This window comes from Sturnira hondurensis, unplaced genomic scaffold, assembly GCF_014824575.4.
Source record: "Sturnira hondurensis isolate 20B ecotype Veracruz unplaced genomic scaffold, ASM1482457v3 Scaffold0009229, whole genome shotgun sequence".
In the NCBI taxonomy this organism is placed as follows: Eukaryota; Metazoa; Chordata; class Mammalia; order Chiroptera; family Phyllostomidae; genus Sturnira; species Sturnira hondurensis.
Window position 1 is genome coordinate 730,727 of NW_028081860.1, and position 12,887 is coordinate 743,613.

Genomic DNA, 12,887 nt, shown 5'->3' on the forward strand with positions numbered 1-12,887 from the left:
CCCCGCCCCCACATACAGCGTCACAACCCAGCAACTTGGGTTACCCTGCCCTGGTGAACAGCTAAGGTTCCACCCCTCATATGTAACAGGTGCCAACAGACCAAAACATTATGGCTCAAGCAGAAAAACAGCTCAAAGCCCCAGAGCCAATAATTCTAACTGATCGAGAAATAGCCAACCTATCAGATGCACAGTTCAAAACACTGGTGATCAGGATGCTCACAGAACTGGTTGATTTTAGCCACAAATTAAATGAATAAATGAAGGCTAAACTAAGTGAAATGAAGGAAAATGCACAGGAAACCAATAGTGATGGAAAGGAAACTGGGACTCAAATCAAGGGAGTGGACCAGAAGGAAGAAAAAAATGACCAAACAGAAAAGTATGAAGAAACAAGAATCCAAAAAAATGAGGAGAGGCTTAGGAACCTTCAAGACATCTTTAAACATTCCAACATCCGAATTATAGGGGTACCAGAAGGGGAAGAGGAATAGCAACAAGTGGAAAAGTTATTTGAACAAATAATAAAGGAGAACTTCCCCAGTCTGGCAAAGGAAATAGACTTCCAGGAAGTCCAGGAAGCTCAGAGAGTCCCAAAGAAGTTGGACCCAAGAAGGAACACACCAAGACCCACCATAATTACATTAGCCAAGACCAAAATGAAGGAGAGAATCCTAGAAGCATCAAGGGATAAGGGGACAGTCACCTACAAAGGAGTACCCATCAGACTGTCAGCGGATTTCTCAAGAGACCTTACAGGCAAGAAGGGGCTGGAAAGAAGTATTCCAAGTCATGAAATCCAAAGACCTACATCCAAGATTGCTCTATCCAGCAAAGCTTTCATTTAGAATGGAAGGACAGATAAAGTGCTTCTCAGATAAGGTCAAGTTCAAGGAGTTCATCATCACCAAGCCCTTATTATATGAAATGTTAAAGGGACTTATCTAAGAAAAAGAAGATAAAAAACATGTATACTAAAATGGCAGCAAACTCACAATTACTAACAACTACACCTAAAACAAAAGCAAACTAAGCAGACAGCTAGATCAGGAGCAGAACCATAGAAATGGAGATCACACGGAGGGTTAGCAACGGGGGAGTGGGAGAAGGAGAAGGGGGGAGAAGGTACAGAGAATAAGTAGCATAGATGGCAGGCAGAAAATAGACAGGGGAGGGCAAGAGTAGTGTGGGAAATGTAGACACTAAAGAACTTAAGACACACGGACATGAACTAAAGGGAGGGATGTGGGAGGGAGAGGGTGTGCAGGGTGGAGGGGAATGAAGGGGGAAAATGGGACACCTGTAATAACATGATCAATAAAATATATTTTTAAAAAAGAAGGTGGTTTTAAAAAATCACCATTGTGAAATTACAGAAATTACCACTATGAAAAACTAAACTAGGTGAGTCTACAGCCATACCACTGTGAACATGCCCAATCTTGCCTGATCTCAGAAGCTAAGCAGGGTTGGATCTGGTTAGTATTTGGATGAGAAAAACTAAACTAGGTGAATTTTTACCTCAATGGAAAAAAAATTCCAAGAACTGAAAAGAACCACTTGGGGAAGAAGAGAGGAAGCAAAGTACATGGCATAAAAGAGCTAAATTCTCATCTATACATCAATAATTAAGAACTTAAGAATAATTTCTATAAAAAAGCTAGAGAGCCCTGGCTGGTGTGGCTCAGTGGATTGAGAGCCAGCCAGTCTGCAAAATGAAAGGTCGTTGGTGCTATTCCCAGTCAGGGCACATGCCTGGGTTGCAGGCCAGGTCCCCAATTGGGTGCATGCAAAAGGCAACCAATGGATGTATTTCTTGCACATTGATATTTCTCTCCCTTCTTTCCTCCCCCTCTCTCTAAAAATAAATATAATCTTAAAACAAAAAACTGGGGACAAAGACACCCTACCTGTAGCCACTACAGCTGCTGCATACTGTCAGGGGACATTCTTCATCAGCACCATCATGACCACTTCTATCATTACCCCAGGGACAGCGTCTCTCTCGCCCCAGCTCACCACGTCACAGTTCTCCACACTCCACGAGGGCTGGCCCTGTTCACACATACGGAGTAACAGGGACTGGATTTACGCTGCCGCTTACTTGAAAGAACCCCCCAAACCAGACAAAATGTATGAAATGCAGGGTGTAAAGATAACGGGCATCAAGTGATGATGGACAGTGATCTCTGGGACACGAGAAATGAGAGGTCTGCCCTGCGTTTGCCACAGCCGAGGGTCCAGACAGGGAGTGTCGTGGCAGAACCCCATGGACAGCCCGAGTTCAGGAGATGGAACCGAAATTCTCAGCACCTAGAGTTAGCGAGGTAGAGGACCGCAGGGAAGAGAGTGGCAGAGGGCGAGAACGCTGCCTAACCGCAGAGGGTTCCCCTGGAGTATGCCACAGACCACGGATGGGCACAGCGTGTGAGGAAACTACACGAGGCCGGGGGGAGAACTACCGGAAGGGATGAGAGGTAACCATGCCGGGGCTCAGGCTGGACAGGGACTAGTGGCTGTCCCCACCGGCCAGGATGGTGACCCTCACAATGTGGGAGGCACAGAGCATGGCGCTCCGAGGGGTTTTGTGTCAGTAGTGGGGGCAGCGAATGACTCCCATTCTGAAAGGGCCCACCCAGCAAACCTTCAGAGCCAGACTCTAAAGGGTCCACCTCTTCCCAAGTCACTTAACAGCATCCAGAACTGATGGCAAAACCTATGTCTAGGCCTAGGAAGATATGCAGCACCCAGGGGGAAGCCACAATGCCTAGCATCCAGTCTAAAATGACCAGGCATGCAGAGAAGCGGGAAAACACAATCTGATCATCAGAAAAGGTATCAACCCATAAAAGTCATCCACATTGAGCCCTGGCTGGTGTGGCTCAGTGGATTGTGCTCCGGATTGTGAATCCAAGGATCACTGGTTCGATTTCTAGTCAGGACACATACCTGAGTTGGGGGCCAGGTCCCCAGTAGGGGGTGCCTGAGAGGCAACTACACATTGATGTTTCTCTCCCTTTCTTCTCCTATGTCTGAAAATAAATAAAGAAAACCACGAAGCTCTGATTTGATCATATCTGGGTTGTTTGCTCTTCTCATGCACATGCCTGGGCACATGTCTGGATTGTGGGCGGGGATCCCAGTTTGGGGTGAGCGAGAGGCAACCAATCAATGTATCTCTCACACATTGGATGTTTCCCTCCCTGTCTTTCTCCCTCCTTTCCCCTCTCTCTAAAAATAAATAAAGAGCCCTGACTGGTGTAGGTCAGTGGATTGAGTGCCAGCCTGGGAACCAAAGTGTTGCCGGTTCAATTCCCAGTCAGGGCACATGCCTGGGTTGTGGGCCAGGTCCCCATTAGGTGATGTGTGAGAGGCAACCACACATTGATGTTTTTCTCCCTTTTCCCCTCCCTGTCCCTCTCTCTAAATGTAAATAAATAAAATCTTTAAAAAATAAATAAAATATTAAAAAAAATTAAGTCTTTTGCTCAAAATGTTGGCATAGGCAGACATGGCTTGCCTCTTTGCACAACCACATCAAAATTACAACGAAAATGTAGAACAACCATCACTCAGAACCGCCAGAAATTGAGTTGAATGGAAGTCTGACAACTACGAAATTAAAGAAACCACATCCATCCAGACGGGTAGGAGGGGGTGCAGATGCAGAATGGGCTGGCCCCACACACACGTGTGGTGGATAAATATTTGGGAGGGATAGCTCAGGTGCAAGGAGTCCCAAACCACACCAGGCTCCTGGCCCAGGGTTCCAGTGCCGGGAAAATAAGTTTCCACAACTTCTAGCTGCAAAAACCAGCAGGGATTGAGTCGGTGGAAGAAACTTATGGAGTCCCAAGCAGTTTGTCTTAAAGAGCCCACACACGGACTCATCTACTCAGACTCACTCCCTCTGAGCTCCAGCACTGGGGTAGCAGCTTGAAAGGCACTGGTGGTATACAGGGAGGAACTGAACTGTCTGGCATCAAGTTGAACAGAGGCCATTGTCCCTTTTCTAAAATCTCAACACACAGAGTTACACAGCCGGGAAGTTGGTGCCATATCTGAGACTCCATCAACCTGGCTAACACTGTTAGACCCATAGAGACTCTGTACCACGCAGCTTAAGGTCCCAACAAGCTGCATTTCCATATGAGTGGCTGGCCTTGGTGCATATCATACCACTTCCTAAATCCTCTCAAACAAGCAACAGATGGCCTCAGTGAGCCCCAGGCCCAGCACTAGCAGCAAACAGCCTAGATTCACAACTTGGCTCCACCTGGGAATCTCCAAGCCCAGCACAAGTAACCTGCCTTTGTAGCTCAGGCAGGGTAGCCCTGAGCAACACACAGGTGGGGACTGATCTTGGTCTGCACCACCTGGGAAACCCAAGAGCCAACACACCCAGTGGACAGCTACAGTCCACAGCGGAGCACCAGCACCCTGCTCCTGCACAGCTGATCCTTCAGGGAGAGCAGAAGTTGGTGGTCAGTGGTCACAGCCAATCCTTTCAGCTGACTGGCCTGGGTAAGTCCCTCCCATTGATCTGCCAACAGCAACCAAGGCTCAACTGCAGGAGGAGAGGGTACTCAGCCCACATGATGGACGCACCTTGAGTACCCAGCTTGGGTGATAGGGGAGGCTGTGCCGCTGGACCCTACAGGACACCTAGTACATTAGGCCACACTACAAAAACACGGAATCAAAGCAGCTCTACCTAATACATAGAAACAAACACAGGGAGGCTGCCAAAATGAGGAGACAAAGAAACATGGCCCAAATGAAAGAACAGATCAAAACTCCAGAAAAAGAGCTAAATGAAATGCAGATAAGCGATCTAACAGATACAAAGTTCAGAACACTGATTATAAGGATGCCCAAGGAACTTAGTGAGGACCTCAGCAACATGAAAAAGATCCAGTCAGAAATGAAAGATACACTAAGAGAAATAAAGAACAATTTACAGGGAAACAACAGTAGAGTGGGTGAAGCTGAGAATCAAATTAATGATTTGGAACATAAGGAAGAAAAAAATAGCCAATCAGAACAACAAGAAAAAAATCCAAAAATATGAGGATGGTATAAGCACTCTCTCAGACAACCTGAAGAGGCCCAATATTCACATCATAAGGATGGCAGAAGGAGAAGAGAAAGAGCAAGAAATTGGAAATCTATTTGAAAAAATAATGAAAGAAAACTTCCCTAATTTGGTGAAGGAAATAGACATGCAAGTCGAGGAAGCACAGAGAGTCCCAAATAAGATGGATGCAAAGAGGCCCGCTCCAAGACACATCATAATTAAAATGCCAAAGGTTAAAGATAAAGAGAGAATCTTAAAAGCAGCAAGAGAAAAGGAGTTAGTTACCTACAGGGGAGTTCTCAAAAGATTGTCAGCTGATTTCTCCAAAAAGAAACTTTGCCTCCAAAGAAACTTTGCAGGCAAGAAGAGATTGCCAAGAAATATTCAAATTCATGAAAAGCAGGGATTTACAGTCAAGATTGGTCTACCCAGCAAAGCTGTCATTTAGAACTGAAAGGCAGGTAAAGAGCTCCCCAGACAAGAAGAAACTAAAGGAGTTCATCACCACCAAGCCCTTATTACATGAAATGTTAAAGGGACTTAAGAAAAAGGAGATCAAAACTACGAACGATAAAATGGCAAAAATACATACTAGTCAACAACTGAACCTAAAAAACAAACTAAGCAAACAAGAACAGAGACAGAATCATGGACACAAAGAGTGTTTTGATGGGAGGTGGCCAGATGGGATGGGGATATGGGGCAATGGGTGAAGAGTCAAGGAGATTAAGAAATACAAATAGGCCCTGGCTGGTGTGGCTTAGTGGGTTGAGCACCGGCTTGAGAACCGAAAGGTTGCTGACTCAATTCCTGGTCAGGGCACCTGCCTGGGTTGTGGTCCAGGTCCTCAGCTGGGGGCATGCAAGAGGCAACCAATCGATGTGTCTTTCCCTTTCTTTCTCCCTCTCTCTCTGGAAATAAATAAGCAAATAAAATGTGTTTTTTTAATAGAAAAGAAGTACTAATATGTAGTTACAGAATGGCATGGGGATGTAAAGTACAGGATAGGAAATGGAGTAGCCAAAGAACTTATACACTTGACCCATGGATATGAACAGTGGTGGGAGGATTGTCTGAGGGAGGGGGGTAGTGGGTGGACAGGTGCAAAGGAGAAAAATTGGGAGAACTGTAATTGTATAATCAATAAAATATTTAGAATTTTAAATCAAATTAAAAAAGGAAATTTGGCTAAAATTTAATGGCTCATGAAATACAGACATACCAGTTAAAAAATTTAAATATGTTTATTGATTTTAGAGAGAGAGGCAGAGAGAAAGACACATCTATGGGAGAAACACCAATTGGAGACTTCTGGCCAAGATGGAGATGTAGGTAGATACACTTCACTTCCTCACGCAACCAAAAGAAGGACAATAACCAATTTAAAAACAAAGAAGAACCAGAACTGCCAGATAATAAAAGTTGACAACCTAGGAGTTAAACAAACATTCATCCAGACTGGTAGGAGGGACGGAGACAAGTAGCCAGTGTGGAGAGGATGTGAGGCAAGGCAGCAACTGGCCAACCAGGTGGGCAAGGCAGGGGCTGGAAGACTGGACAGTCCCACATTTGCATGTGGATAAATCGGAAGGAACAAGTGGGGACCGAGACAGATCACACAACCCAGGGTTCGAGTGTGAAGAAATGAAGCCTCAATACCTCTGGCTGTAAAAATCTGTGGGGGTTGTGGTGGCAGGAGAAACTCCCAGTCTCACAGGAGAGTCCATTGGAGGGACCCATGGGATCCTAGAAGGTAAACAAACCCACCCACCCGTGAATCAACACCAGAAAGGCAGCATTTGCTTGTGGGTAGTGGAGGAAGTGACTGAAAGTGGGGTGAGAGCCAAGCAAGTGGCACTGTTCCCTCTCTGTCCCCTCCCCCACAGACAGCACCACAATGCAGGGAAGCGAGTTGCCCAGCAGTGGCAAATACCTAAGGCTCCACCCTTTACTACGTAACAGGCAGGCTGAGACAAAAAAAATATGGCCCAAATGAAAGAACAGATCAAAATCACAGAAAAAAAAACCCTGGTTGGTGTGGCTCAGTGGATTGAGCACTAGCTGGTGAACTGAAAGGTCACTGGGTTGATTCCTGGCTGGGGCACATGCCTAGGTTGGTTTCCAGGTTCCCAGGTTCCCATTCAGGGGCTTATGGGAGGCAACCCACTGATGTATCTCTTACACATTGATGTTTCTCTCCCTCTTTTTCTCTCTCTCTTCCCTTCTCTCTAAAAGTAAAGAAATAAAATATTTTTAAATAAAAACAGAAAAAGAATTAAGCGACGAGATAGGTAACCTATCAGATGCAGAGTTCAAAACACTGGTAATAAAAATGCTCACAGGTACGATTGAGTACAGAAGCAAAACAAAGGAAGAAGTGAAGGATATGCAAAGTAAAATAAAGGAAAATGTAAAGGGAAGAAAACTGGGACTCAAATCAATGATTTGTAACAGGAGGAAGAAATAAACATTCAACCAGAACAGAATGATGAAATAAGAATTCAAAAAAAAAATGAGGAGAGGCTTAGGAACCTCTAAGACAACTTTAAGCATTCCAACGTCCGAATCATAGGGGTGCCAGAAGGAGAAGAGTAAGTGCAAGAAATTGAAAACTTATTTGAAAAAGTAATGAAGGAGAACTCCCCCAATATGGGTAAGGGAATAATAGACTTCCAGGAAGTCCACGAAGCTCAGAGAGTCCCAAAGAAGTTAGACCCAAAAAATGAACACATCAAGACAAGGGGCTAGAGAGAAGTATTCAAAGTCAAGAAAGGCAAGGACCTACATCCAAGAGTACTCTATCCAGCAAAGCTATCATTTAGAATGGAAAGGCAAATAAAGTGCTTCGAAGATAAAGTCAAGTCCAGGGAGTTCATCATCACCAAGCCCTTATTATATGAAATGTTAAAGGGGCTTATCTAAGAAAAAGAAGATCAAAACTATGAACATTAAAATGATAACAAACTCTATAACTATCAACAGCTGAACCTAAGAAATAAAAACAGAAGCAAACTAAGCAAACAACTAGAGCAGGACAGAATCATAGAAATGGAGATCACATGGAGGGTTATCAGCGGGGAAGAGGAGTGGGGAGAATCAGGGGAAATACAGGGAATAAGAAGCATAAATGGTAGGTACAAAATAGACAGGGGGAGATTAAGAATAGTATGGGAAATGGAGAAGTCAAAGAACTTATATGTACAACCTAAGGACATGAACTAAGGGGGGAGGAATGCTAGGGGTATTCCCCCTAAGGGGGAAGGGGGTGCAGGGCAGAGAGGGATAAAGAGGAGAAAAAAAGGGACAACTGTAATAGCATAATCAATAAAATGTACTAAAAGAAAACTATAAGTTGGTTGCCTTCCACCCGCACCCTAACTGGGGATCAAACCTGCAACCTAGGCATGTTCCCTGAATGGGAATCGAACCTGCAACTTTTTGGTTTATAGGATGACACTCCAACCAACTGTGCCACACCAGCCAGGGCCTCTTGGAATCTATCTTAAAGATGCAATGGTTCACACAAACATTTATATGCAAGAATTCCATTGAATTATTATCTGTAATAGGACAAAAATGCAAATAATTTAAATGGTCAATAATTACATTATCATGTATCAGTTATGCCTGCATTCAATGCTTTCGAAGAAGTTTTAGAAAGAGGAAAAGTTCGTGTTAGATGAAAAGTATTAATAAAAAATACTAACCTTGCAAAATATTATACATTATGTTATTGCTATACATTGACTATGGGAATACAGCGATAAAACTGAGGAATGATTCCAAAATGTTCACAGTAGTTCATACTGAGAGGCAAGACCCATCTTCCACTTCCAGACCTCCCCTCCCAGCCTGAGACAAAGCCAAGCCTGTTAAGAGGTGCTGCAGTTGAAAAGAAACTCACGTGGAACAGCAGATCAGTTTTATTTGCTGCAGCGACCAACACTGAAGCACCGAACCAAACGAGTGGACCGCAAGTGCCCCAGGGCCAGTGCAGGCGAAAGACTAGGGCCCCATAGGAAAGTGGCGCCTACTGCAGGAATCCCTGCTGTGGGAAGGGTCCACTGCCTGGGACTGGATACAAGGTTGGGCCTCAGCCTCCTCTTCCTAGCCCGGGCTTAGCGGGAAAGAGGGGGCCCAAAGCGTTGCATGGTTTGCATCACCAGGGAAAGCTGGTCAAGAAAGTTGATGATGGAGATTCGGAGGAGGTGAGCATCTTCAGCTCTCCAGCAGCTGAAAGTGAGGGGGTAGAAAAGAAAATCAAATTAGAGGTGGTAATCCCTCTCTTCCTTGCTCTGCCCCTGGGCATTAGACTGAACCCTTTGCTGTCTCCACTACAACACCCCCTTAGACCGCACCAAGTCCCTCCCCTAGATCTAGTTCTTGAGTGTATCCTCCTTTCCAATAAATCGCCCCTCGGTGGAGTCTGGCCCTGCCACCTGCTGCCCCCTCTATCTCTAGAGCTTACACTGCTAGGACGCTGCCGCTCACTGTGAGCTCCTTCCGAATCGCCTCTCGGTGGGGTTCCGCATCGGGGGTCAGGGATCCGCGGGCAATGTCTGCCTCCAAGGGGGACGGAAAAGGCACACTGAGGGTGCTGGTGGAGATTCGGTTAAGGCACCATCCACACCGACTTTGGTCTCAGGTCCCTTCTCAGGCCACCTTGACTAGTCTCACACACCTCCCCAAGGACTACTTCCATCAACCCCCTCCAGAGCACCCCTAGCCCTAATTTCCACCAGCCACCTCGTTATCCCCCCGCCCGCTCTCATTTCCTCTTCCCCTCCAGATTGCCCCTGGACCGTACACACCCAAGCTGCGCCTGGTTCCCTCCGCTCCCCTTTCGGCCCCAACATTTCCGTCCTTCGGCACCCAAAGCTACCCTCCAGAAGGCAGCCCCCAGCGTATTCCTCGCTGTCCCCTCGGGTAGGTTACAAAGTATGTGGTCGATTTTCCGGCCTTCTGACCGTGACTGCTGCCTCTCCGCCCCACTCTGAGGCATTCTGTGCTTGCACAGCACGCGGAGCTCCGCCGGCCACAGCGGCCACCGCGCCTGCACCCCGCGGGGTGGCGTAGCCGTCCTGGCTATTCAGGCCTTGGGCTCCAGTAGTGCCTGCGTCTGCTGCCTGCATGGCCGCCGTGCTCCGCCTTCGACCCCGCCCCCGAGGCGCGAATTTAACCATCTGCGCTCTCCGCCCCGTCGCGCCGACTCTACCCTACAGGCCTGCGCAGCAAGGCCCTAGTGAGGCGTGTGGTCAGTTCCCACCAAACCGACCCCGTGCTCTGGGCTCTCAGAGAGTCCTTTGGCCATGAAAAAACTGAGACTCCCTGAAGAAGCCCCTTCTTTTCGGGCACGACTGGACCCCAGGGCGCCTGCCCAAACAGGTCCCTAGTGAGGCCGCCAAGGAGACGCAACAGTGACAAGGCTATGGGAAACCAGTTGTGTGGTCAGTTCCCACCAACCTGGCCCTGCAACCCGCGGGTCTGGGAGACCCCAAAGGACATTCCCTCCCGAGACTCCGCCCCTTAGCGCGCAGTTTAACTGGGGATCCCCAGAGCTCGTGCGCAGAATCCTGGCGTCCTCGCAATTCGCAATTCGGTAGGGCGGGAGACTGGTTCCCGCCCAGCCAGCCCTGCCAAAGCCTGGAGACACGTTATTGGCTGCCTGGCTCATGATGCTCCGCCCCTTAGAGAGACCTGTGACCCCAGTGCCCCTGTACAAACCCGTTCCTCTTTCCCCTACCTCGTGTGAGGCTACAGACAGGTGGGCTAGTCTCCCTCCTTGTCCCTTCCCTGGGCTCAGTGTCCCCAAGAAATGTGGCTCAATGTCCTTGCAGTGATTTGTGGAGAGAGGTGGGGTCGGATTGTCCCCAAGTGCTACCACTCTGCACCTTGACTTCATCGCCGCCAATGTAGATGCAGAAATCAAAGGGGATTTTAAAGGAGGCGATGAGCCAATCAATATTTGCCTTTCAGAAAGATCACTAGTTGGGCAGTGTGAAGGTGAAGCCTGCCAGCAGGGAAACCCCACACAGAAGCAAGGAAGGAAATGACAGGGACCTGAGATAAAGTAGTGGCAGTGGGAGTAGGGCTAATTTCACATGTGAAAAATCAAAGTACAAAACTAAAGTCACAAAAGTCCCAACTTAGTAACTTACTATATACATGCGTTGACATCCTAGAACAATACACCAAAAAGTAAACACTTGTTATCTGTGTGATGGCGCTGTGGGTGATAAGTTCCTTTTTCTGTTTTTCTGAACATTTTTGACAGTGACCTTATATGACATTTTTTAATAACAAATACGGGTTTGGGCCCTGGCTGGTGTAGCTCAGTGGATTGAGTGTGGGCCTGCGAACCACACGATCGCAGTTCGATTCCCAGTCAGGGCACATGCCTGGGTTGCAGGCCAGTTCCCAGCAGGGGACTCATGAGAGGCAACCCTACATTGATATTTCTCTCCCTCTCTCCTTCCCTTCCCCTCTAAAGATAAATAAATAAATAATTTAAAAATTACGGGTTTGGTGGGGGGTTTTTGTTTTTGTCTTTTTGTTTTGTTTTGTTTTTTACTTTTATTGATTCTAGAGGAGAAAGAAGGGAGAAAGAGAGGGAGAGAAACTTTGATCAGCAAGCACCCTGACAGGGGACCAAACTCGCAACCCAGGCATGTGCCCCGACCAGAAATTTTACCTGAGACCTTTCACTTTGCGCTCCAATGGAGCCACACCAGCCAGGACTCAAAAATACATTTTTAAAGTGACATGAAATTTCTGACAGTGGTTACCATGTTAGTTTTCCATCCCTCATTGTAATCATAAGGAAGGATATAAAGCTGAACTGTATAATTAAATCCTGTTGGATCTCTCCTTAAAACAGAACCTAATCGGCCCACTTCTCTCCCTCTTTGTTGCTAGTCTCTCCCTGAGCTCCTCCCACAGCCTCCTACCTAGTTTTCTTCTACACTTGCTCCTCTAGAGCCTGTACTTCACGCACCAGGATTAAGTCTTCATTTTTTTTTAAAGATTTTATTTATTTATCTTTAGAGGGGAAGGGAAGGAGAGAGGGAGAGAAACATCAATGTATGGTTGCCTTTCGCGCGTTCCCTGCTGGGAGTTGGCCTGCAGGGAACTGGCCTGCAACCCAGGCATGTGCCCTGACTGAGAATCGAACCGCGATCGTCTGAGTCGCAGGCCCGCGCTCAATCCACTGAGCTACACCAGCCAGGGCTAAGTCTTCATTTTTAATATAAATCATTTCATATCACATGTCTGTTTAAAACCTTGCAATGATTTCCCATTGCCCTTAGAATCAAATCTGAACTCTTCGCTGTATCTTATAAAAACCCCAGGTGTCCTGGCTTCCAGCTCCTCCACCCTCTGCCCCCACCTGTCTGCTTCCTTATGCTCTGCAGCCCCTGGGGCCATGTCTCAGCCCCTGACCAGGGGTGCCCTGGTCCCAGCCCATTGCACTTCCTCTTCTATTTGGAAGACTGTCCCCAAACCTCCCCGTGGCTGGTTCCTTCCTGTCATAGGATCTTGAGTCCAGTGTCGCCTCTGAGAGGAGTTCTGGATCAACACTCTAACATACTACCCCCAGGCACACTTCATCACCTTTGCCCATTTGAAATTGTTGCATAGCATCTCTAATAATCTGAAATTAAAATCTTGTTTTGTTCACTCAATATGTTGTTGATCTCTGGTACCTTTTTCTTGTTCAGTAGTTTGTACAGTATGCCATTTTTTTGCATGTTGAATGAAACAAAATATTACATATGTACAAAACTCAATCACTGCCTTGGACCCAGCAATC

At 46.8% G+C, this 12,887-nt stretch overlaps 1 protein-coding gene across 2 annotated transcripts; it reads right to left on the reverse strand.

Annotated features, from left to right (window-relative positions):
- Positions 1-8,982: 8,982 nt before the first annotated feature.
- On the reverse strand, positions 8,983-10,520 carry LAGE3 (L antigen family member 3). Of its 2 annotated transcripts, none has more exons than XM_037056967.1 (3): positions 10,045-10,520; positions 9,546-9,640; positions 8,983-9,310 (listed from the first exon to the last, which is right to left on the reverse strand). In XM_037056967.1, the coding sequence occupies exons 1-3, from the start codon at positions 10,258-10,260 to the stop codon at positions 9,196-9,198; spliced, it is 426 nt and encodes a 141-aa protein (XP_036912862.1). In that variant the 5' UTR covers positions 10,261-10,520; the 3' UTR covers positions 8,983-9,195. The 2 variants fall into 2 exon arrangements, with proteins under 2 accessions (XP_036912862.1, XP_036912861.1); XM_037056966.1 differs by having other exon boundaries at positions 9,546-9,674; positions 10,013-10,516.
- Positions 10,521-12,887: the final 2,367 nt, after the last annotated feature.